The sequence below is a fragment of the Nuphar pumila genome, chromosome 15 (assembly GCF_984573655.1).
Source record: "Nuphar pumila chromosome 15, dmNupPumi1.hap1.1, whole genome shotgun sequence".
Lineage (NCBI taxonomy): Eukaryota > Viridiplantae > Streptophyta > Magnoliopsida > Nymphaeales > Nymphaeaceae > Nuphar > Nuphar pumila.
Genome location: NC_143263.1, coordinates 83209675 through 83236922, shown reverse-complemented (window position 1 = coordinate 83236922; position 27248 = coordinate 83209675). Strand labels below are relative to the sequence as shown.

At 36.4% G+C, this 27248-nt stretch overlaps 2 protein-coding genes across 2 annotated transcripts in view; both read left to right on the top strand.

The window, feature by feature from the left end:
* The window catches only part of LOC149815808 (tRNA (Ile)-lysidine synthase), an 81210-nt gene extending 67778 nt beyond the window's left edge, over window positions 1-13432 (top strand). The window contains exon 4 of the mRNA XM_089989981.1: window positions 12789-13432. Coding sequence (XP_089846107.1) covers window positions 12789-13037 — 249 coding nt within the window. The 3' untranslated portion in view covers window positions 13038-13432. The remainder of the gene's footprint in view (window positions 1-12788) is intronic.
* An 11238-nt stretch (window positions 13433-24670) lies between these two features.
* LOC149815807 (uncharacterized) lies at window positions 24671-26908 on the top strand. Its single transcript, XM_089989237.1, has one exon. It carries the CDS (start codon window positions 24892-24894, stop codon window positions 26593-26595), a length of 1704 nt encoding a protein of 567 aa, XP_089845363.1. The 5' UTR covers window positions 24671-24891; the 3' UTR covers window positions 26596-26908.
* Window positions 26909-27248: the final 340 nt, after the last annotated feature.

Here is a 27248-nt window from a genome sequence, read left to right as displayed (position 1 = left end):
GAAAGGGGAGAAGGAAAGGAAAGGAAAGAGGGAGAAGACTTGGTGGATGCTTCCTGCCCGATGGATGCCTCTTGTTAAAATGTAAAACTGTACATATATGTATATATAATAATATTATATTATTATATATATAAATACATTTTTAATTTCTTTCTTTTCTGTATTTTTTTTCCTTTATTTTTATTTTTTGTCTTTATGTCATCTAGTTCAGTTTGAACTAGAATGACTGTTGCTAGTCAAGTCCTGTCCAGACTTGACTAGCAATAGAGCTGTTGGACTGACACAGTCCAACAGCTCTTAATAGAGCTGTTGGACTGACACATTCCAACAGCTCTAAATAGAGCTGTTGGACTGTGCCCAACAGCTCTATTGAGTCCTCTTTCAGCTGTGTATATAAAGGGGTGCAGCCCCTCTTGTATTTCACTCCAATGCTTCTTAAGCAATTGGTTTTTCATATCAATAAAGAATACATTTTTATTTTTATTTTGTTTCCAGTTATACCCTTTTTAAGGGTTATGCTTTAGTGTCATTCTTGACACTTGCTCTTGTTAATCAAAGCTCGTGTTTCGAAGATCCCCATTTCATTTCATGGTATCAGAGCCGCGGAAGTACTAAATCTTGAGGAAAAGCTGCCTCGGTTTCCGTGCCCGTTTGCAAAAGTGTTCGCCACTTAAAGAGAAGTGTTTTATCACTTCATTGGAGAAGATTTCACATCTTGTTGTATTGTTTTTTTTTTTTCTTTCTTTCTCATTTTCCTTCTTGTTTCTCTTCTATCCCTATTCTTTCTCTCCTTGTAATCGATGGATGACAATGATAAAGTCACCATCATGCCTATGAAACTAAGCGATACGAACTATGTAACATGGGCTTCAATCATGAAGCACCATATATGGGGAAAAGGCTTATGGGGGATTGTGGATGGTTCCGATTCGGAACCTAAGCTATCTCTTACTAAAAAGGAGGGAGATAAAGACGTCCCTCTATCGGAAGAAGAAAAAATCAAGGCTATTGCCTCATACGAGAAGAAATGGAAAGAATGGAGAATATCTCATGCGAAGATAATGTCATGGCTTATCAATAGCGTTGACATTAAAAAATGCTCAAGTCTTGCCAAATTTGATCATGCCGATAAGGCATGGGAATACCTTAAGAATATGTATTCCCTTAAAGATATTGCACACGTGTGCAACCTCCAAGAAAAAGTTCGAATGATGACACAAGGAGACAAAACTATTCGTGAATATTACAATGGGTTGTCCGAACTTTGGGAAGAACTTTCCCTTTTAGAACCAAAGTGGCATTGTGCCGAAGACATCGAGCTTCGTCAGAAACAACTCGATGTTGAACATTTTTACCAGTTTATCACTGAATTAAGGCCGGAATTTGAAACCACTAAATCGGCCCTACTTCACCGGGGAAAAATTCCTTCTATTGTGGAAACTATTGAAGAGTTAACAATGGAAGAAAATCGTCTCCGGAAAGGTTCTTTAAAAATTGAAGATGATTCCGTTTTAGCCGTGTCTAGACCAGGGAATCATGTTCGATCATATAGGCCTCCTCACTTTAACCGACAAAATGGTGACTATGATAAGAAGAAAGTTATTTGTCATCACTGTCATGAACCGGGACACTACAGGCCACAATGTCCCAAACTTAAGGAGCTGAGAGAAAAAAGAGCTGCAATTGCTGGATCGGAGCCTAAAGATCAGGATGCACCAGTTTCCCTGGCCCAACTAATGGAGATCCTTCAGCCTCTCATCAAAGGCGCCTCTTCCTCATCTGAAGCTTCAACCGGCGCAGCAGCCTCATCTTTTTCTGATTTAGGTAAAATTTCTTGGCTTCTTGACTCTGGTGCATCTTTTCATATGACCCCAAATAATCAAAGTCTATCCAAATGTGTTAAAAATAAAACAAGTGTCAAAGGTCTTTACTGCTTATGGGACTTCTCTTGAAATAGAAGGAATAGGAGATTTTGAAAAAATTTATAAAACAAAAAATTTTTTTATTCCAGAAATTAGACATGTTCCCAAATTAAATTTAAATCTTTTATCTGTATCTCAAATTTCTGATTATGGGTGTAATATTTCTTTTTCTTCTCATGGTTGTTGGGTACAGGATCGCCAGTTAGGCAAGCTGATTGGGGAAGGCCATAGAGAAGGAGGACTCTATTACATGGATTTTTTGGAAATGCCGAAGAAAGCTTTTTGTTATAATATTCAAAAAATAGAGTTGGAACTGTGGCATAAGAGACTTGGTCACCCACATATAGCCAAAATCCAACATTTTCCAAATCTAGGGAAATTTTGTAACTCTGAATCATTTGATTGTAAAGATTATATTCTCGGCAAAATGAAAAGATTACCATTTCAGAACAGAACCTTTTTCTCTTCAAGACCACTTGAATTAATACACTCGGATGTTTGGGGTCCTGCACCAGTAATTTCTAAAGGAGGATTTGTTTACTATGTTATTTTTGTCGATGATTTCTCCCGACATACGTGGATATACTTTCTCAAACATAAGTCTGAAGTATTTTCATACTTTCAAACTTTTCATAATATGGTTAAAAACAAATTTCAAAATGATATTACTATTTTTCGCACAGATTCAGGGGGAGAGTTTTTATCCACAGATTTTCAAAATTATCTTAAATTGCATTGCATCACACATCAAAGATCTTGTCCTTATACACCTCAACAAAATGGACTGGCAGAACGAAAACATCGCCATATTATAGAAACCACTAGAACTTTATTAATAGCAAATCAAGTCCCTAAAAACTTTTGGGCAGAAGCTGCCTTAACTGCCACCTATCTCATTAATAGGATGCCATCTTCTTCGTTACAAAATATCACTCTCATTGAAAAACTTATGAACATTTCTCCAGGCTACTCTAGATTAAGAATATTTGGGTGCAAATGTTTCATATTTACTGACAAAAATGATAAACTTTCCCCTCGTGCGATTCCCTGTGCCTTTTTAGGATATGCTGAAAACCAGAAAGGTTATAGATGTTTTGACTTCAAAAATAATAAACTATATGTGTCTAGAAATGTTTCCTTTCTTGAAAAGGAGAGCTTCTTTGATTTTAGAAAATTAAAAGACGTCACTGAGTACTCCTTTTTGCTAGATCTAACATCAACATCTGATGAATATGACCTTGATTGTAACTTTGATGATGATCCAAGAATTATTGATCTTAATGTTGAAAATGAAGAAGTTCATAGAGATACTAGTATTCAATATTCCAGGCGACAAGAGTCTAATACTCCATGTGCACTTGAGAAATATTCTAACATTCCAACTAGACAATCATCCCGAATCTCGAGGCCTCCAGAAAAGTTTGTATCATACGAGTCTTTCTCACCCACATATAGGGCAGTTATTGCATTAATTCACTCATATGAAGAACCATCCACATATTTTCAAGCAAAAAATGATATCAAATGGATAGAAGCCATGAAAGTTGAATTAGATGCACTTGAAAAGGCTTCTACATGGAATATTCAAGATCTTCCTCCAGGGAAGAAAACTATAGGATGTCGATGGGTTTATAAAATTAAAACCAAGAGTGATGGTACTCTTGAAAGATATAAAGCCCGTTTAGTAGCCAAAGGTTATGCCCAAGAATATGGGATTGATTATGAAGAAACCTTTGCTCCGGTGGCTCGTATGACTACTGTCCGAACCTTAATTGCCTTAGCTTCTATCAAAAAATGGTCTATTTTTCAAATGGATGTCAAAAATGCTTTTTTAAATGGAAAGCTAGTTGAAGAAGTATATATGGAACCCCCTCCTGGTCTAAGTATTCCTAAGGGTAAAGTCCTTCGCTTAGAAAAAGCTCTTTATGGACTTAAACAAGCACCAAAAGCTTGGTATGATAGGTTTAGTCGTGTTATGATTGATATTGGTTTTCAATTCTGTTTAACTGACACTGCTTTGTTTATTAAGAATTCTGATGCAGGAATCATTGTGCTTCTTCTTTATGTGGATGATATGATCATCATCGGAAGCGATAAACAGGGAGTTGAAACAATCAAAACACTTCTTAAATCTCATTTTGAAATGACTGATTTGGGCTTGTTGAGATATTTTTTAGGCATTGAAGTTGCTTATTCTCCTAGAGGATATTTATTATCTCACACTAAATTTGCTTTTGATATTGTTTTCAGGTCTAGTATTACTGATGATAAGAAAGTTGACACTCCAGAAGTTGTTAATGTTAAAATGAAGATTGATGATGGAGAACTTCTTGCAGACCCTACTCCTTACAGACAGCTTGTCGGGGCACTTTCCTATCTATCCATTACCAGACCAGATATAGCACATGCTGTTCATACAGCAAGTCAATTTCAACATGCTCCTACTTCTGTTCATATGGGAGCAGTCATGCGTATTATCAGATACATCAAGTCCTCTCTTTCACGAGGACTTTTCTTATCTTCCTCCTCTTCTCTTGATTTAATTGCATATACTGATGCTGATTGGGGAGGTGATCCCAATAACAGACACTCAACCACTGGCTTTTGTGTCTTTTTAGGGGAATCATTAATCTCGTGGAGGTGTAAAAAGCAGCAGAAGGTATCTCTCTCATCCACCGAAGCTGAATACAGAGCCATGGCAACCACGACCATGGAAGTAGTTTGGCTCCGACGACTGCTTGCTGACATGGGAGTTGAAGCAACAAAGGCTTCACAAATGTGTTGTGACAACAAAAGTGCGATCTACATTGCCAGTAACAGAACATTCCACGAACGCACCAAACACATCGAAATGGATTGTCACTACGTCAGAGAGGAATATCTACACGGGATAATTGATCTGCCATATGTCACTTCAGAATATCAGTTAGCAGACTTCTTTACAAAGCCTCTCGCTGCTCCCCGATTTCACTTTCTCTTATACAAACTTTCGCTCATTGTACCGTAAGTTTGAGGGGGAGTGTTAAAATGTAAAACTGTACATATATGTATATATAATAATATTATATTATTATATATATAAATACATTTTTAATTTCTTTCTTTTCTGTATTTTTTTTCCTTTATTTTTATTTTTTGTCTTTATGTCATCTAGTTCAGTTTGAACTAGAGTGACTGTTGCTAGTCAAGTCCTGTCCAGACTTGACTAGCAATAGAGCTGTTGGACTGACACAGTCCAACAGCTCTTAATAGAGCTGTTGGACTGACACATTCCAACAGCTCTATTGAGTCCTCTTTCAGCTGTGTATATAAAGGGGTGCAGCCCCTCTTGTATTTCACTCCAATGCTTCTTAAGCAATTGGTTTTTCATATCAATAAAGAATACATTTTTATTTTTATTTTGTTTCCAGTTATACCCTTTTTAAGGGTTATGCTTTAGTGTCATTCTTGACACTTGCTCTTGTTAATCAAAGCTCGTGTTTCGAAGATCCCCATTTCATTTCAGCCTCTCTGCGTTGGTTTGTAACGGGGGAAATCGTTACAAAATTTTCAACAGTGGTCCTTCATTATTTTAAATATTTTCAAAAAGAAGACTTTATTACAAGTTTTTTAAAAAAAGGAGGGTGAAGCTACTTTTCTGAATTTTTTCTTTTATGTTTTTGAGAGAAAAACCTAAAAATACGAGGGAGGGGATCCAGATGAAGTTTTTGAAGAATTTGAGAAAATATTGATTTTGAAATTCTGAAGATTTCATAAAAGGAGGGTTTTGTGAAATAACAGGGTCAAATCTTAAAAATTGAGTTTCAAAACGGGTTTGGATTCGAGGTTTTGAGCAAATATCGAGTTTGGATCTTGAATTGAGGAAACATGAGAGGGATGGATCCAAATGAAGATTGGATTTGGATAAAATCCCCGATCCAGTACAGAAAATTAATTTTGGATTTTTAGAAAATAGAAGATCCGAGCTCAGAATTGGATTTGGATATTTGATATGGATCTGAGCTTGGGTAAAATATAGAAATGAAACTGGGTTTCGGACCTTCAACAAGGAAGTGAACCCGAGAAATAATTAGAAATTCACCCAATTACTCAGAATGTGGGTTCTAGGGGCAAAAAAGGGAAATTTTTAAGATTTTGAAAAAATTGGGGTGTTTACAGATGCTCTTCATTGCTGATAAGCTGGTTAAAAGCTGAACTTAGTAGCAAAGAAAAACACGCCAAATTTTAAAATGCCCTAGTCAGAAAATCTGAACCAGAGTTACCAGAAGCTTCTTAGATAGGTGGGAAGCTCGCTTCCCGAAAACTCGCTTTGGAAGCACGATACTCCACGCTTTCGAAACTTGATGAAAACCTCGATTCCCCAACGCTTCTCTTATGCTTTCCACATGCTTCATCTATTCTTCTTATATGTTCTCCTACTCAACTTTTGATGTTTTTTTTTATGTGTTTTCTCACTCACTTTCATGTGTTTTCTCTAAATTGGTAGTCATCATTTTTAGATTTTGTTAAAATTTTAATTCTTACACTAAAAAAATCATGAAATTTAATATTAGTCACTTTATTTTACTTTTTATTTGTGTTTCATTTTGATTCTCATTCAATTTTTATATTTCTTTTTTAATATTCCTCACTTCCCGCTTCCTATACATTTTAAGATACATCGCTTCTCGCTTCCCATATCGTTTCCCGCTTTCGCTTCCTAGTCTGACAACCTTGATCTGAACTGAGTGTGGAAGAATTCTTTTGTGAAAATGGTTCTCAGGTTTAACATCTTATCCTGAACGGCTTGGTAAAAGACAAAATCCTCGAGAATGAAATAATCAAAAAAAAGGAAATGAGAAAATCGTGATGGGACCTTTTTGGACGAAGATCCAAAAAAAATTGTGACAAAGGGAGATTTTGAAGAAATCTCATGGCTGAGACAAAATAAGCTTTTTGGAAAGACTCAGGTTTAGCCCTTAACCTGGATGAAACGAAAATACCTCGAAAACCTGAGATTCAGGTTTAACCCTTACCTGAATGGGAAAGAAATATATAGATTCTTCATCAGAATGGGAAAACCATGATGGGACATTTTTGAAAAATACCTCATGAGACGAGGCTCAGGTACAATCCTTACCTGAATGGATATGAAAAATATGGATTCCTCGTCAGGATGGGGAAACCATGATGAGACTGAAAGAAAATACCTCATCAGAATGAGGCTCAAGTTTAACCCTTACCTGAACGGGAAGGAAACACCTCGAAAAATGAGGTTCAGGTTTAACCCTTAACCTGAAAGGGGAATGAAAAATATGGATCCCTCGTCAGAATGGGGAAACCATGATGGGACTTCCGGATTTTGTACAAAGGATCCGAAAGGGGTTGCAAAAAAGGCAAGGAAAGTGAGGTAGCATGAGGCAACTTGGAAGATGAATAAGGCAATTCTTTTGAAGAAGTATAAGGGAAAATTTTATTAGTGTGAACTGCTGAATAGGCAACTCTTTTAAAGAGTAGTAAGGCGATTCTTTTGATAATGCGAAAGATGAATAAGGCGATCCTTTCAAAGAGGGACAACGCGATTCTCTCGACAATGTGAAAGATGAATAAGGCGATCCTTTCAAAGAGGGACAGGGCGATTCTCTCGACAATGCGAAAGACGAATAAAGCAATCCTTTCGAAAAGGAGTAGGGCGATTCTTTCAACAACGCGAAAGACATAAGGTGATCCTTTCGAAAAGGAGTAGGGTGATTCTCTCAACAATGCGAAAGACGAGTAAGGCGGTCCTTTTGAAAGGAGTAGGGGTGATTCTCTCGACAACGTGAAAGACGAGTAAGGCGATCATTTTGAAAAGGAGCAGGCAATTCTTTCGACAGCGCGAAAGATGAATGAGGTAATATGAGACAATTCTTTCAACAATGCGAAAGATGAATAGGGAAATATGAGGCAATTCTTTCGACAATGCGAAAGACGGATAAAATAACATGATGCAATTCTTTCGACAACGCGAAAGACTATTAAGGCAATATGAGGTAATTCTTTCGACAATGCGAAAGATGGATAAGGTAATATGAGGCAATTCTTTCGACAATACGAAAGACGAATAAGGTGATTGAGGCAATTCTTTCGGCAATGCGAAAGACGAATAAGTCAATTCTTTTAACAACGCGAAAGACGAATAAAGTAACATGAGGCAATTTTTTTTACAACGCGAAAGACAAATAAAGTAATGTGAGGCAATTTTTTCGACAATGCGAAAGACGGATAAGGTAACATGAGGCAATTCTTTCGACAACGCGAAAGACGGATAAGGTAACATGAGGCAATTCTTTCGACAACGCGAAAGACGAATAAGGCAATATGAGGCAATTCTTTTGATAATGCGAAAAACAGATAAGGTAATATGAGACAATTCTTTCGACAATGCGAAAGACGAATAAGGCAATATGAGGCAAATTCTTTCGACAACGCGAAAGACGAATAAGGTAATGTGAGGCAATTCTTTCGACAATGCGAAAGACGAATAAGGCAATATGAGACAATTCTTTCGACAATGCGAAAGACGGATAAGGTAACATGAGGCAATTCTTTCGACAATGCGAAAGACGAATAAGGTTATGCGAGGCAATTCTTTCGACAATGCGAAAGACGAATAAGGCAATGTGAGACAATTCTTTTGACAATGCGAAAGATGGATAAGGTAACATGAGGCAATTCTTTCAACAACGTGAAAAACGGATAAGGCAATATGAGGCAATTCTTTCGACAATGCGAAAGACGGATAAGGTAATGTAGAGGAGCAGGGCGATTCTTTCGACAATGTGAAAGATGAATAAGGCAATCTAGAGGAGCAGAGCGATTCTTTCGACAATGCGAAAGACGAATAAAGCAACTCTATGAAAGAGGGAAAGGCAACTCTTTCGACTATGTGAAAGAATGAAAATGCAACACCAAGATATATCAAAATGGACATCAAATTTTTGTTTCATATCAGGAAAGCCAAGAAAATTTTGCCAATAAAGTAAAATGTAACTGATTCAAATATTGAAAATGTGCACGTGTGTGCAAAATATATTCTCTCTTTTACCTAGAGTATTTCCTCCAACGAGATTAACTCCATGGATTCAAGAGTAAAATTCAAATTTTGTTGTTATTGGGCTTCTTCAAGCACGGTATCCATTTCCTTGATATGAAAAGAAAAGAATTATTTTCAGTTTCATAAAAGGACATTGATGAAAGAATTTCGCATAAGAAAGGATAATTTCTGGCAACTTCGGCAGTTTGATATCTGAGATTTTTCCATGATGATTTTTTTGTACTCTTTTTGAGACATTGAGCTTTCTTGGGTTTTGGCGAGGAGTTTATCACATCATCCTTCATCTTGGAGATGTTCCGACTTTCTCTAGAAGGGTACATCACACTCTCCTTCAACTTGGAGGTGGTCTCAGCCTTCTTTGTCTTAGGAATTATACTAATGATATTGTCTCTTTGATTGAAATTTTTTTATGATAATCAAATATCTTTTAGGGTTTGTCGGGAGGTTTATCGCATCAGCCTTCAACTTGGCGATGATTTGAACTTTTTCTGGAAGGATCTGTCACATGCTCCTTCAACTTGGAGATGATCTAAATCTTCTTTGTCCCCAGGGGTCTAACTCGCCTATCCGCTTTCAACTTGGTGATGATTGAGAGATCCCTTTTGCAGATAATTAATTATGCTTGTTATATTGAGGAAATTGAGTGAATTCTTTATCGCTTAGGATATTTCCACTGCCTTATTGCCAGAAGAATTATCTTTGAAATGCATCATAGTTATGATCAATATCAATTCATTTTTGGCTTTTCAAAATCATTGAATGCTCCTTTGTGGCCATATCAGGGACTTTTCCTTTATCCTTTCGGTTGACCAACAAGAAAAAAATTGAATTTTGCTCTTTTTTGCGGAGGTTCACCCTTTTGAAAGGAATAATAGAGGTAATTTAAGGTGATCTTTTTATGCAATGAAATTTTGAGATTGGCAAAATATCCTGGAATTCTTGGTGAAGGAATTTACTTGATATTTAAATTGATGAAATCCTTAGCGGAGATCTTGAAAGAAGGCCCAGTATAAAGCTGGAATTGGAAGGAGAGCCCAGCCCAAAGCTGGAATTGGAATGAGATTCCAGCACAAGGCTGAATCTGAAAGGAAAGTCAGCAAAAAGCTGGATTTGGGAAATTGGAAGGAAAGTCCAGCATAAAGCGGGATTTGAAAGGAAATTTCAGCACAAAGCTGGATTTGGAAGGAAATTCTAGCACAAAACCGGATTTGGAAGGAAATTCCAGCACAAAGCTGGATTTGGAAGGAAATTCCAGCATAAAGCCGGATGCGGAAGGGAGTTCCAGCGTAAAGCCGGATTTGGAAGGAAATTCCAGCGTAAGGCCGGATTTTAAAGGAAATTCCAGCAAAGAGAAAGTTCAGCACAAAGCTGAAATTAGAAGGAAAGTCCAGCATAAAGCTAGATTTGGAGGAAAACTCTAATACAAAAAGGAGATTTTTGGGCCTGGAATTAAGCTGAAAAAAGGCAAATTTGAAGATAGAATTTTGAGAAGGGACCGATGAAAATCAGAATTTGGAAAGGAGATCAACTCAGGGGTTGTTTTTGGAAAAGACTGGTAAAAATTAAATTTACAAAAGGAGACCAATCCAAGGGTTGTTTTTGGAAAAGATTGATAAAAAATATATTTAGAAAAGGAGGCCAACCCAGGGGTTGTTTTTGGAAAAGACTGATTTGAAACTAGTTTTTGTAAAAGGAGATGGATACGAAGGTTGATTTTGAAAAGACCGATTCAAGACCAGTTTTTGTAAAAGGAGATCAACACGAGGGTTGATTTTGAAAAGACCGATTCAAAACCAGTTTTCGTAAATGGAGATCAACACGAAGGTTGATTTTGAAAGGACTGGTTCAAAACCAGTTTTTGTAAAAGACTCAACCCCAGGGTTTATTTTGAAAAAGATTGGTAAAATTATCTTTAACGGAGAAAAACTTATTGAGTTAGTTCCATCACATAATTGTTCATCTAGTTTTGTTAATATGATGACTGCATATAAAATCAAGAAAATATGCTAGAATTATATTGCTGAATACAAGGTTGGGGAGTTCTGAGAATTAACATACATGAGGAGATTTTGGATAGGAAACTACATCTTTATGTATGACAGCAAAAGAATATTTTTGTGGGGCTAGTATACAAGACAAAATAGTTGGGTAACAATTTCCCTTTCATATTTTGAAGCTATATTTTCAAAGCATGATGAAAGCTGGTAAGTAATCTATTATTTATCTTATTTTGATTTTTTGGATGGCAAAGGATGGAGGAGGCCTTGGTTGTTATGAGTTTGGGGAAGGAGAGCGTGGATTCACACATTATTTATGCTTCTCTAGGCAATAACCAAGTCGAAACTTTGAAATGGAGGAGAAAAAAGTAAAACATTGAAGAATTCTGCTTCGTGTATGCATGTATGTAGAACTGAAACATACAGAGGTGGTAGCTGGTACAGTTATATGTATACTTACATTATACCTAAAATTTAAAGCCTTAACTCCTAATAATATGCTCAGATTCCTTGTTTGTACATGTATGCAAATTTTCTTGGTGGGTGAGAAATCGGTCAATTCATATTGTCAAGCATGCCTTAGATCTCCTGAATCAAGCTGTTGAAGGAGATGGGGAATGGAAGGAAATGTATATGTGCTAGAGTTGGGAGAGGAACAGAAGGAGGGTGATACTTTGTTTGATTTGGATATAATGCTGTATATTACCATTTCTGATTTAGCTATCTAGAAATGTATAATTAGTGCATATGCAACTGTCTGTAGGTATATTTTCTTTGGAAGATGGAGGCCTTCCTCCTGGGAAAATATGATTGCTTCTTTGAATTCATATATATTGCAAACTTTCTTGAGAAATAGATGAATTGATGTATCAGTCATATTTTAGAATTCATTATCACTCTTAGAAGAGGTTACCAATTGCAGAACATGTAAAGTTTGGTTGTGAGAGTGAAAGCAAATCTATGGTTCTTTCTGTTAGAATATCATGAACTTATTACTTTTGTCATGTAGCCATTGAAGAAAACAGGTCAGGGTGATTTGTTTATTTTCCAGTACTCACAAAATTGAAATTGCACCCACTCGTGAACAATGTAACTTTGTTAGTGCAACATCTTCCTAGTTGGGGTACTTATCTATTTAACCTAGGCCGTTGACAGTCTCAAGGATGACCTTCCATACGGCTTACACATTGAATCTTTTCATGACCTGAAAACTAACATGGAAATGTTGGTGACTGATTGTATCTTCATGTTGAGTAATCATGATATCCAACTTTGCATATTTCCCCCTCAATCTAAAGTTCACGACCTCTAAATATCCATGACTGAAGCCCTTCATATTTGTGATTGAATATGAGGGTGAAACATGCAAATTATAGTCGTCATTAATGGCCTATTTATTATTCAATTCACCTTTTGGAGATTTTGTCTTTTTTCATAACTTTTTTTTGTATGAAAGTTTTGCAATTTGCAGGATGATTCTTTTACAGCATATTTGGTTACCTTTGCCGAACAATTTTTTTATATTTCTGTATTTCCTTTGTTTTGTGTCTCGTGTTACCATTCTTCTGTATGAAAATCAGCAAATTTAGTCTTCAACAATTATTTGGCTTTTGCATTTTATTGCTATTATGGTATTCGATAAGTTTAGTAATGACTGATGTGAATTGAGCCTCGTATACTAAAAAATGTTAAGACGGGCCAGCACAGTCGGATGCAACCAGGTTTCTTGGGGCTGCTGCCTTTAGCTCTGACTAACATGAGTGGACCATAGTTCTAATTCTTTTCTTAATGCAGGTGACACACAGTAACAGAGCAGGCTATACTGCACCTGGACCTTCTCAGACAAGCAACTGGTTGTCCAGTGTCTCAGCAAGCCCATCACGTTTTGCTCCTAGTGCAAGTCAGGGGCATGCTTCGAGTTTGCCTCCTCTGTCTATCTCTGGTTTGCAATTCACAGCCTCAACACCATCTCCAGCAGCATCAACTGGTACTTCAACCTTCAGAGACACCCGCCCCACAAGTGAGTCATGGAGCCAGCGATGATATAGTTGCCACTTTCCACAGATTCAGTAGGCCCCTTTGATTCTTGAATTAAATACTCGACAAAGATTTGATTTACTGGTATCACGGAATTGATACTAAAGGGCCAGCTAATGTGAATTCGGTTGTTAGCATCATACTCCATGTTTTGGGTTTACAAGCTGGTTATTGAGTGGTGATGGCTTGCACAGTTGTTTAATGGTTACGCAAAGCTCAGATTGATATGGGAGGAGTTTCATGGTTGCAACACTCAAAATTGTAGTCGTGTTAATACTGTTACATACAGGCTGTAACTCGTGAGTTTGTTTTTTGTTGAAAGGCAAGTAGGGTAATATTGTGTATTTTCAAACTTAATTAAATTCATGATTTTTGAAAATTTGGTTAAGTACAGAAGAAAATCGGTAAAACCTTTATTTTTGGTCAATGCTTTTGAGTCTGGGCGTGACACAAGTCTCGTTGGCAAAGCATAAACAAGTCACTTAAAACGTAAGAAATTTTTTATTTTTGACCTTTAAATTTAATCCAAATTTGAGTAAAATTTGGGTTATTTTTAAACGAATTTCAAAGGTGAAATTTAAGTTATATATCGTTGGATGCATCTCAAAATTTTATAACGGTATTTTATTTTTTCGAATTTGAGTTACAGTTGATCAAAAATTATACTTTTTTTTAAAATTTAGTTCGTCGGTTCGGATCGAACCGGATCAGATGAATTTGATTCAAATTAATATGGATTTAGACTCTATTCAAGATTCATATTAATCTGATTTGATTCAGTTTTTTGAATTTTTGAAATGAATTTGGATCTTAGATTCGAATCTAGACTCAAATTTATGTTTATCGAAAATAACCTTAAAATTATTTTTATACTTTATTTAAAGTTAAAATAATATTAAAAAGTCTCTAAGAGGATATAATGACTTTTGAAAACTTTTGGATAATTATTTATTAATAAATAATAATTAATAAAATAAAAAGGTAGAATCACTTTGTCTTAAAGAGTCTGTCAAGTGGTCTTCTCGTGACTTCGTGATCAAGTCGTTTCACTGTTCATCGTAAAAGGGTGTAAGATCTTTTGCAGTGTTTGTTGTGTTTTAACTGTAAAGGCTCTTGGTCTTTAAGAATATTTTCGCATTTGTTAAATATAAAAAATAAAAAATTTTGCTATTTTTTTTTGTATGAATTGGGGTGGTTACACACACCCTCACCTACTATACAACATACTATTGAGTTTTGAACTTGCAATGTCCCAACACGTGGTGACGTGCACTAACAGCTCCTACTAAACAAGTTGGGCCCCGTTGGTATAACTCATTAGTTTTGTTTAGGCGCATAACAAGCACCCATTTATCAAGTTCGGTTTTGTGTCGGCGTGTGTGATGCATTAAGCTTTGTTATAGTATTCCAATGCGCTCATGATCTGATTAAGTCTGGCGAAGTTACTGTGCTCAGTTTTTTTTTACCTGATGATAGTATACAACATTGAGAAGCATTTTCTACAAATACTGAAAGCAACTAGTTGTGAGAATCTATGATTTGTACACATCAAAGGCATGTGGTTTCTAGAACGGTGGGTTGGCCAGAAAAAATCTAGCGTGTCAATGTCCATTACAAAATTGGCATAAAAATAGTTGCAACTTTTGGCACTGATTGAGGTCAGGCAACCATTCTCCCTTTTCTCAAGAAGGGTGGAACAGGGAATCAGATAAATGTATACGTTTTCTTCTAATGACAAAAAAATGGAAAACAAAATTCAATGGAGAAAAAAGTCGAAGCCTTTGTTAATAAGTTATAAACAAAAACTTCATTAAGCCATGAAAACTATCACGGGCTGCTTTCTTTGGTAAGAGTATGCGGGTGCACACACGCACAGTTGCCACTTAACCCAAATGGTCATAATGAGATGGACAATGCCATTACAGCTTTAGTTCTGATGAGCTATTTAACCTAGTTCAGATATTAATTACATATTAATAACTGTACTGTTAGGATAAAATGATAGTTTTTTTGAAATGTTTTAAAATTTTTGCCATTTTCCCAATGTCCAAAATCACAAATATTCAACTTTGTTAGGACTTTTTTACCTTTTGCATGTGCAGAGCCGGAGTTTTGTGATATATTGCTATGCTTGTCAGCTAGTGCAAACTCTAACTTAAACGTACAATTGCACATTTTCTTATGTAGACTTACAAAACTTGCATAAATTTATTTGTAAACATTCGGTAAGGCTGGAACCTTGAACATCGCAAATATCCTACTTAAGTCACATATATAATACAAACATTACATAAATTCATTTGCTATTAAACTCAAACCTCTAACATTGCAAATATCCTACTCAATTTGCATATATCTTACAAAGTTTGCATAAAAATGTGTGAACCTTTTTATGTGTAAACCTCCAGTTAAATAGAACGTCTTAACCTTGCAAATATGCTACTTAAATATTTGTAAAATTATGACATATATATATAGGCAAATATGTTGAAACATTGCATATGTTTGGGATGAATATTATGTGAAATTTGTTACTTGTTGTGGAGTTTGTGTAATAAATGCGGCTCTTCGATACTATAAAAATCAATCATCCACACCCCCAATGTTATTTTCTCATAAACTAGGGTTCTTTGTGGTTCTCAACTTTCTCTCCTTTGGTGACTTTTTTTGCCAACTATTCTCAACGATTCATAGACAACACTTCAACACGACTGAACCATCGATGGTGTTTTTTTTTTTGTAAGCACATCTTATTTTTGGTGGTCCCCAACAACATGTTCAATAGCCAATTCCATTTGTTTGTATGCCTTATAAAACCTATGAAAATCTCAATCCATACCAATTTACATATTTTAATTACCTTATATATATATATGTGTGTGTGTGTGTTAAAAAGTACAAGTATCTAATTTAACTAATTGGATTATTTAATCATTTCAATTAGTTGAATGTTGCTACTATCCATAAATGCAATCGAGTAGTTGAATGTTGTAAAGGTTACGTGTATTCATTTTAACTAGTTTGAATTTTGCAATTATTGGATTAGTTTGTCATGTACATGTGAAACATATTTTTAAGATAACTAGATTGTTAAAAATATATATTTATATGTGTGCAATTCAATAATTAATTTGATTGATTCTCAAAAAATTAATTTTGATTGCAGAACCCTCAACCAATTGATTTAGAAGAGCCAACATCCTACATACATTGGTTCTACTAGAAGCAAGTACATCATTGGTTCATAACACTAATGGAGAAAGAGAAGAAGTCACTGCATCAGATGCATTTTCGCAAATTCTTGAAGATCACACCATGAAATATCAGTCACCCCCGCTTAGAGGTCGTTGTGCAGTTTTGAAATTTAGCAACCAACGCATTTAAGTTCAGAAATCTTGAGATGACCATCACAGTGGAAGATGTGACATGAATCATCGGATTTAAGTGCTATGAAGAGCTAGTGAGTAGACCGTGGTTGAGACATTTCAAGCAAATATGTGATCTTTACTTTCAAACGAAGGATGATGTGTTCGAAGGCGAAATGATCAAGTTTTTATGGCTTAAGGGTAACTATAACCCCAGTAGGGCAAGGAGGATAAAGACAAAGCTACCATGTGTTAGAGGAAAGGGTGATAGTAGGGTAGACAAGGAGGTGAGAGCATTCTTACTTTACTTATTTGGCTCATGCTTATTCATCAACATTGATGGGAAGTAAGTCCATGCATCATACATTGAACTTTTATAAGACCTAGATCATGCCGATCAATATGCATGGGGAGCGGCCTCACTTGCACACTTGTATGCAAGTTTGAGTAGCATGAGGAGTGGAAGAAATGGCATGATCGAGTTGTTAGTGTTGAAGGTATTTATTCCTTCATTATACCTAAACTTTTGATTTATACTCATATTGTTTAACATTATACTATACTTGCATACTATGTATTAATCATAAGGTTTTGATTTATAGGTATATATTGTATATTAATTTTTGTTAATTATTGTATTAATCATTGCAGGTTTGGATATGGAAGCACATATCCATTGCAATGCCCTAGATGCATAACTTTCATCATGAATTTTCACGGGTTGTAATATAGAGTTGGTCATGCAGCGAAGAAGGCCGTGGTCAAAGATTGGTGAGTCTTCACATAAGACATGTCGGATGTGTTGCATCGTTGTGCAGACTAATCGGGGCAGACATAAGTATTGTTGTTGATATTTCTTACATTTTTATAAATGTATGTAGGTAGGACTAACCATAAAGAAAATTTAAGGAGGATGAGGAGAATGTTGATATTGTGACGCCTCAAATTTTTGGAGAACTTTTTTAGATATAAAAATATTAAATCTTTAAAAACGCAGCAAAAGTCTTTTCAAAATTTTTGAAAACAATCCCCAAACTCAAACACTTCACTGATATAGAATCAAACCATTCAAGACATTTACAATACACATAAAAAACCTATTTCATTTATTTCATAATTAAAATTTAGAGTTACAAACACAACCAAAATTATATAAAAGAAGTCAAATTTAATCCCCATATCTACGTTCTTCGTGCCGATGGCATAAAACTCCGAAGCTAGGACCCCTACCCCTAGGGCCTATGCTACGCATTGGCTTGCGCAAAGAAGTGATGCCCATGAGAATCAAACCTTGACTGTCCATCTAGCAGCCCCACCCCACTATGCCAACCCCCCCTTGGGGCTGGACCAACTGGTTTACTATCACATTTATGCAGTGTAGTCTTGAGCGACTTGGAGCACCTTTAATCATCCTTATTTTTATTTTATTTTTTGATAGGCAAGTTGGGGTTAGGCAGACCCCTACCAGATATCTCTTAAGCCACATATGGCAGAGGGATTCTAACCTGAGCCTTCAGCTTGGCACATGACCCCGCTTACCACATGGGATACCACCTCGGTGGATACCTTTAATCACTTGGATAACTTTAATTAACACTAGGGCACCTTGGCAAAGCCTCTGAAGTGCTTTGCAAAACGTGTGATTCATTTTTCTCACGTGAGGAATCTCTTTACAACTTTGCTAAACTTGTGAAAAGCAAAATGACAAAAAAAAAACATCACTTTCATAGGGAAGAAAATGTGCATGCGAAAGTTTGCTCAACTCTTGTTTCTGAGAAATTAAAATCTCAACCACTTTCTCAGGGCTATCTGCTTACTTTCCCCAAGGAAGATGTCTTTGCATCGTCTTCTATGGCAAAGTCCTCTTCCACAAAAACAGAATCACTCCCTCCCCCACACAGAAAAGCCCACCACTGAGGAGGAAGCTCTCCCTATTGAAAATTAAGGGTATCAATGGGTTGGGTTTGACCAGGATCCGACCCGTACAAAACCCTATAAGGTTAGAATTTAGTGATAAACAAGAAGGTCCAATTAGAATCTGGGTTGGACTCGAAGGGTCTGATTAATATATGGAGTCGGGTATGGTTTGTGAAATTTCATACCAAACCCGAGCCCGATGTGAGTTCCAACTAATATCAACAAAATTTCAATATAAAAAAATATTATTATACTGGTTATGGTCTGAGTCTAGTTCATGCAATCCTTATAGGGTCTGAATATGGTTTCTCATATGATGGGTTTGATCGGACCCGATCCCAGGCTTGGTACCATAATCTCAAATCTGGTTTGGGTCTGCTTTCACCTGGATCTGAAGCAAACCTGACCCCTTCACACCCTTATTGATAATGCAGGGTCTTCTATCTTCTAGGAAAGCATATGTCAGCTTGAGTTGCCAGGCAGACGAGGAGTGGTTAGGTCATCGGGCCCAAGTCTAGTTCATGTAATCTTTATAGGGTCTGGACATGGTTTCTCATATGATGGGTCTGATTGAACCTGGTTTCAGATTCGGTACTATAATCTCAAATCCTGTTTGGGTCTGGTTTCACCTAGGTCCATAAAACACAAAACATAGAAAAACATCCATTTCTACACATTTTTTCCAAAAGCGGGTTTTTGCTGCACACAAACACACCCAAAGGAAGGAAAAGTTTGAGTCTTTCATCTGTAGTAGGGGAGAAACTCCAAAATAGCAAATCTGACTTTTTTGTTTTTATTAGCACCACGTGGGACAATTACAAAAGGCAAAATAAAAATATAGTTATATTTCATTAGAAAAGAAGGTTAGAAATGGGTTATTGGTTGCTTTATTCCTCCCTAAAAGCATTAAAAAGGAAAACCAGAAGAAGTTTCTTTTCAAGCATAGCAATTCCTCCGTCGAATGCTCAGAAACTCATCACGCTCCCTTTAGGCTCAACCAAGCTCATTTTAAGTTCAGAATAGTTAGAATATATGTCATTTCTAGCTCCCTTGAGCTCATGATGAGTGAATCTTGTTTATTTCTGACCATTTCAGCTAAAATTGATTCATTTTCTGAGGAATGAGCTCAATTCTAACTCAAATTCTAGTCAATTGTATTCAAGTCAGTCAATCCTATTTTCTTGAGTCTAACTTGAGCTCATCAGGAGTTCAAGTAGTCATGTTCTAGTTTAAATTCACTTTCCACAGTTTTGGAGTTCACTTTAGCCCATGTCAGCTCATTTTAGCTGAAATTGAGCTAAGTCTTGTCAGTTCAGCTAGTGTTTAGGCTCCAGATTTAGTTCATCTTAGTATAACTGACCTCAATTTTAGCTCAAACCGAGTACACTCTCGTTGTTCACTTCACTCTGATGTGCATTTCTCTGAGAATTGTATCATTTCTTGATCATCCAACCTAGGAGTTTAGTTGAGTCAGTGCTTTTCTAGTTCACCTGAGTTTAGAAACCCTCGATTCCAGTTCAATTCAGTTTAAACCAATTCAAACCTCATTTTCCAGTGTCACTCTCTGCCCTGTAGGGCAAAATTATTTCTCAGGTCATTTTATCCAAAACATCAATTCTATCATTTTTCCAAGCTGATACAAGTGCCAATCTAAGCTCAAATCAATTCCTTATTTGAAATTTTAGCTATATTCGAGGTCCAATTCACATTTGGATCAGATCCAATATCAGATCTGATATTTAATATCCATTTTTTATCCCTGGACAGAGATTTTCAATTCCTGGTCTCTGCCAGGGGTCCGGGACTTCAAATCCCTCATCCAGGATTTGCATTTCGTAGTCATTTCATGTCATTTTATTGTATTTCATGTCATTACATACCATTTCATGTCATTGCATATCATTTTCAAGATCCAGCACTCTTGTTTTCAAAATATCAAATCCAGACTCGATTTTAAAACCTCCATTTCAAAACTAATTTTTAAAACCTGGGTTTTAAAACCAATTTTTCCCATTTGGCCAATCTCCGGGGCTTTACATTCCTTATTTCAAAGCATTTTCCTTAGAAAAATGATCTGAATTTGTTTAAAACTTGATTTCTAAATCAATTTTCAATTTTTTATCGATTTTCTTCAAGTGGGGCCTACCCTGCAGAGGGCGCCAAACCTTAATTTTCATTTTTATTTAATTTTATTATATTTCCATGTTTTATCTATTTCAAAATTTAAATTTTTTTACTGAATCTAGGTATCTTTCAAAGCTTCTTGAAAATCTTGTTTTAACCCCTTTATTTTCACCTTTTAAAAATCATTTTTGAAAAAACAAATGGGGCCCACATAACCCATTTAGGTTTAGTTAATATCTTAATTAAGTTAGAGTTTGAAAAGTCAAGGCCAATCCCATTAGGACTCCCTAAACTTCTCTTTTCCTTTTAATTTTAATTGATTTTAATATGTTTATTAGCTAATTTCCATTAAAACCACCATTGCTGCCGCCTTCTTGTTGGATCTTTTCCTTTCTTTTAAATTCAAGAACCATGTTCATGATTCAAGAATATGGTCTACTGATTATTTAATGTGTTTTACACATTTTTGATTAATTAATAATGCTTAGAATCATGTTTATTTCATGTATGCCTAAAAAAAGATGAGATTCGACCCCTCTATGGATCAAATCCCTATTTTGATGGCAAAATCCAATTCTCAACCTTGCTTTCCTGATTTTTTATTTTATTTTATCATGTTCACGCATATTTTCATTATTTTATTCATTTAATCATGATCCATAGCCTTAGTTACATATTTTATTAATTTTTTCATGCTTAATCAAGTTTTATTTTGTTCTAGGGTTTGAGATTCCATAGTTTTAAATTATGGCCGTCTGTTCATGCTATTATTTTACCTTTTTATATTCATTGTTTAAATCTAAATTTTTTATGGTATAATCATGTGTTTGCCTACGGTTTATAATAAAAAAAATGGATTTTTTTGAGTTCTATAATCCTATTTTTGAAATCCAAATCAGAACCTATTTTTTGTACTGTTAAAACGCTGTGCAAAATCAGGTGCTACTTGTCGGGGTCATATCTCTCTCACCGGAGATGGTATTTCAGATTCATAAAAAGCGGTGTGCTCGTCTGCATGTCTAATTTGTTTTGTAAAATTTTTATAGCTTTTTATCATCGTTTACTATTTTGTTTTCATCTGGCATCAGAACCTGTATTTCTTGAACCGACAGGCACGGTTCAGAGCCAAGTTCATCTTGTCGGAATGATATCTCCCTAACAAGAATAGTCAAATTCATGCATATTTCAAATTCACAATAGTCAACACGAATGGGACGTGCACCTTCTTCTAAAGAGTTAATAAACTCAGTGAAATTTGTATTTGTGGCCATAGTCAGAATACGAATGAAACTCAGATTTATCATTTTCTTTTAAGTTACAAACGACCTACACTCCTAAGTTATCTTCAGAAATCATTGCATATTTTCAAAAGTTTTTCTAAAGTATTTTCTCTTTTAGAATCAAATGAAGTATATTCAAAATATATTTGTGCCCATAGTCATGGATATATGGAAAATTTATTTCATCTAAATTCTATAAGGTACATAAAACCCTTTTATACAAAATCGATTTCTGAAAGAAAGAGAATTTCTTAAAGCCTTTTCGAATTTCCTTTTTCCAAATATGATTTTTCAAAAACCACATTTCATTCATCATATAGGTTAGTCAATATCATTTTCTAAACCGTTTTTCTCAAAATCAATTTTCTCAAAATCGATTTTCTCAAAATCTTCAGTTTTCCAAAAATTTCCAAATATTTTCTAAGTCCAGCTCACCATTTTTCCAAATTTGGCTCACGATTTTTAAAGAATCTCCTTTTTCAGATATCTTCAAATATTTGAAGCATACATCATGTTTTCAACCTACATTTTTCTAAGTTCATAGCACATGCATGCTTCTTTGTGCATTTAAGAATAGAATAACGATTTAGACAGTTGAGCAAAGCAAAGCAAAGCACATGATTGATCATTGGCTCGATTACCCCTAGTTATGGCGCTAGGAATGGTTGAACCTCGTACCGACAGGCGAGTCCCATTCCTTAGAATTTTTTCGTATTTTAAAATGGAGGCGAGTTATTTTCAAAAGGTCAATTGACTTGCACAAGTAAAATTTTGCAATGATAACATATATGCATACAAGCAAAAATCCAGACATTGACTCGTTACAAAACAGAGAATAAAATTTTTGTAACACTAACTAATTTCTGATTACAAAATAAACTTATGTAATTTTGTCTCTTCATAGAAAACCAGTTATAAATGTTACAAAAAGAATTGGAATTTTATATTTTTACTGTGGGTGACTTGATCTGTCAGGTTCAAACCCATAAAATTTCATAATTTAATTTGATTCCAATTGAGAGATAAAAATCTTGAAACACATACTATTTCTATTATTCGACGAAATGTATTCTTGAAAATTATAGAATCAAGAGTGAATTTCGTGAATTTTTGTTTCCAAACCATCAAAAATCGACCTCTCAAATTTTAACCATGTGTTCTTCTATATCTAGTCTAACAAATAAAAAAAAATTAGCCACATATCTTTAGTATTTTATGAGATATGATTTTTATAAAATATTGTGTCTTTACAAACTCATTGTCAGTATAGAATTTTTATGCCAATTTGCAAAGAGCATATCTCCCAATTCACAATTCATCTGAGTTTGAGATTTTACTTGGGACTCCTTCCATATGTATTGAACATCCCCATAAATTTTTAGGATTTATGAGTCTATGATTTGGAGTAAACAAATTTATATTTCTAACTGGTCGGATCAAAATACAGAGAACAAAATATAACTTTTCAAGAATCAACCAAGAAGCTTCTTGATTTCAAAAGAGAACTTCAAGAAACTCATCCAATGATTTTTAATTCCATAAAAAACATATCAAATTCATTCATATAAATATTTAACATGTTATAAATACAAAAATTCAACACCTATCATGAATATAAAACCCAAAATTAACTGTTTAAAAAAATGTGTTTGCTCTATACTATGAATAAAATTATTTTTTTATAAAAGAAATAAAATTAATCATACATAGTCCATAAAAATAAAGTTCAATACTTGATTGGTCTATGTTAAACCCCATACATGCTGAAAAACATAAAAATCTCATACCTTAATGCAGATTTTGTTTGGTTAAAACATTGCGCATGATAATAAAGTTTAACTAGTAACATAGCTTTCCTGAAACACTTTTAAAACGTAAAAGAGGTCGTAGATCCCTTTCTCCACTCACGTGATTGATATCCATGACCAAAGTAGAGACCTTGCATCAGACCCAACATACAAAAACAAGTCAAAGCATGAATACGATCGGCTAATATGGCCGATCACCAAAAAAATCATGAAATAAAAGGCTTACTTGGGCAACAACGGCCTTTACAATGACTGGCTAGAAGACTGGTCATTTATTCTTTCTTGCTCCCTCTCTCTCAACCTGGTGTATGTGAAAAAGAAGGAGACTCAACCCATATAAATAGAAGAGGGTTGGGTTTCCTACTTCTATCCAACTTTCTAGTTCTCAACTAATTTTTTAAAATTTGGACTCCTCAAATGGTTTTATGCTTGAATTATGGATTCTCTTCATTAGGGTCCATGATCCAGCATAGGGTCCACTTCAAGGATCTAACATATAATGCTAACTCTTTTATTAAATAAAGAATGATTAATTATAATGAACGTACACATATGAATCTTTCAAAATAAAAGCATTCATATAAAAATCTTATTAACTCAAGAAATTTTTTTATAAATTACATTTTTTAGATTTTAAAAATTGCTTAGTATTACAACATCTAATACCAAAAATTTAAATGTACAAAGACCTTAACTGAATACCGAGAACACCTATAAAACCTGAGTCATGATTTAATAACATAATATATTTTAAGTAATCACTGCTTATTATAGAATTGAAATGAATTAGCCAATTTTTAACCAACAAATGACGTGTCACAAAGTATTAAAAATATTTGTAATTATTTAAAAAAAGAAAGACAAATTTTTGACCAATACGATACGAATCGGCCCATTTGCAAGGATACCCACAATATTGCTTTTCCCCCTCAATGCTGGATGAAATCAGACAACGGAAGAAAAAGTGTTTCACATCAAACATTTTTCTCTCGTTTGAAAGTGGGGAGAAGGACATTCTTTCTCCTTTTCCCACGGGATTTTTCCTGTTCTTTCCAATCCACAAACGTGAAAACGAATCCGGACACCCACCACTCCGGTCCACCTCATCATCCCTCGTCACTGTTCAGTACCCACTGTAAAGAAAGCGATTGCTGAACCCACCCACCGACGCCCCCAAAGAAAGAAAGAAGGAGAAGCCCAGGAATAAGAAAAGCAAAGGCAACCCCCAAATCTTTTGCCAGTCATTCATCATTTGCTGCGATTTGATTCCTCTTCTCAAGTTCTCAATTCTCAACAAACACTGCAGAAGAAGAAACCCCAAATCTTCAGAAGAGAGAGAGAGAGAGAGAGAGAGAGAGAGAGAGAGATGGCGGATTCGATCCCATCTGCGGAGCCATTGGGGCAGAACGTGATAAAGATGATCAGCAACGTCTGCTTCTCGCTTTTCGTGATGTTGGTGTTGGTCTTCACGGTCATCGCCATCACCTACCAGCCGCCCGACCCCTGGCTCGAGTCCTCCAAGGCCATCACGAAAGCCTTCTCTCAGGACGAGAACGCCACCTTTGCCCAGGACGATTCCGTCTTCAGAACCGGCGAGGATCTCAACCTCTCCGCCCTCGCCCCTTCCCCTCAACCCCTCACCCCTCAATCCGTCGACCTCCAGGCCGCCAAGATCAATAGCTCCGTTGTCCCTCCTTGCTCTGACGCCGACGGCAGCGCGGTGAATTGCTCCGACCCTCGCGTCAAGGTGGCAATCGAGCGGTTCAATCTCAGAGTGTTCTCCGGGATCAACTTCTTCGAGTACCAGACTCCCGTCAATGGCTCGAAGCCGGACGAGTGCGACGTCAGCTGGAAGTTCAGATCGAAGAAGGAGAAGTCGTGGAGGAAGTACAGGGATTTCAGGAGGTTCCGGTTGAGGATCGGGGATAATTGCAGTTCCTACGAGGTCACGAAGGCCGGCCGGTGGCATTCGGGCAAGAACGCGAGGCCGGTGAGCGTCAAGAAAGACGCTTTGGGGAGGAAAGGCAGTAACTGGCGGCGATCGCCGGTCGCTCCTTCGCCGTCAAATTCTTCTTCTGTCTTTGTGGTTGAAGATGGTATCAACGACACGGTCCCGATCTTGCCGTATCCATTGGCATTCAAGAAAGGGATGAGATATCTGTATTATTCACGAGGTGGGGATTACTGCAAGGGGATGAATCACTATCTCTGGAGCTTCTTGTGTGCTCTTGGGGAGGCGCAGTATCTGAACAGGACGCTCGCGATGGATATGAGCATTTGCTTGGCTTCCGTTTACAGTTCGAACGGAACAGATGAAGAGGGAAAGGATTTCAGATTCTACTTTGATCTCGAGCATCTGAAGGAAACGGTATCGATCGCTGAAGAAGGCCAGTTCCTCAGTGATTGGAAGACTTGGAATCGGATCCACAAGAAAGACAAGGTGCCGGTGAGGAAGGTGAATAGCTACAAGATCACCCCAATGCAGCTCAAGAAGGAGAAGAGCACCATAATCTGGAGGCAATTCGATGCGCCCGAGTCCGAGAATTATTGGTACAGGGTCTGTGATGGGCAGGCTTCCAAGTTCGTGCAGAGGCCGTGGCACACTCTCTGGAAGTCCAAACGGCTCATGAACATTGTTTCAGAGATCAGTGGGAAGCTTGACTGGGATTTTGATGCGGTTCATGTTGTAAGGGGGGAGAAGGCGCTGAACAAAGAGTTCTGGCCTAACCTTGATGCTGATACATCTCCTGGTGCACTTCTTGAGAAACTAAAACAGAGGATTCAACCCGGGAGGAAACTGTATATAGCCACCAATGAGCCTTTCTATAATTATTTCGATCGACTTAGATCTGATTATAAGATTTTCCTACTGGATGATTTCAGTCATCTGTGGGGAGTAAATAGCGAATGGTACAATGAGACAAGGCTGTTGAATCGTGGGGACCCTGTTCCTTTTGATGGCTATATGCGAGTGGAAGTAGACACTGAGGTTCTCTACAGAGCAAAGAAGCGGGTCGAGACATTTGGGGACCTGACAAAGGATTGCAAGGATGGCATCAATACTTGCTGATTCAGGAGGCAAAAAAGAAGGAAAAACTAGCATTTTTTTTGTTTTGTATTTTGTATGGAAGCGGGTTAGGGGGTGTTGTAGGTGAATCTGTATCCTTCATGCCTTTTGGGCAGCATGCTTGAATGATGAATTTACATTGCAGTGTAAGGTTGTTCTTGGTATTGTCATCGATTTATTGTTTTGCTTCAGTTATGGCTCTTGTAATCTGCTATTTGTTTAGTTTTTAGTTTCAGATCTTTGTTGTACCGATTATTCCTTGTTCTGTGTATTTTAAGATCTAGTTTGTCACAAATTTACATCGCTTTGGCTTTCAGATGTCTATCAATTACCTTCTTGAATCTTTTGATAGAATGGGTGTGAATGCATTAGAAATATTTGAATATGTTTCTCAACTCCTTTACAGAGGGCCATAATCAGTGTGGTCCCACACTCCAGGGTGCTGGAGAGGGGCATGAGTGTTGGTCCTAATCTTCTGCTTTCTGCACGACATGGCCACCTTCAAGACTCAAAATCGGGTTTCCACTCTGACAACCTGAGTGCTTACAATTGCACCAAGCCGTGGCCCTCTTCTTAATGCCTTTACAGTGGGTGAGATATTTTATAACCCAGCAATTTCCATGGTACACTTGTTCATATCTCATCAGCAAACAGTT

Bases quoted from the DNA above. Each gene is read 5' to 3' on its own strand.
- LOC149815807 (XM_089989237.1), top strand. From the start codon at position 24,892: ATGGCGGATTCGATCCCATCTGCGGAGCCATTGGGGCAGAACGTGATA.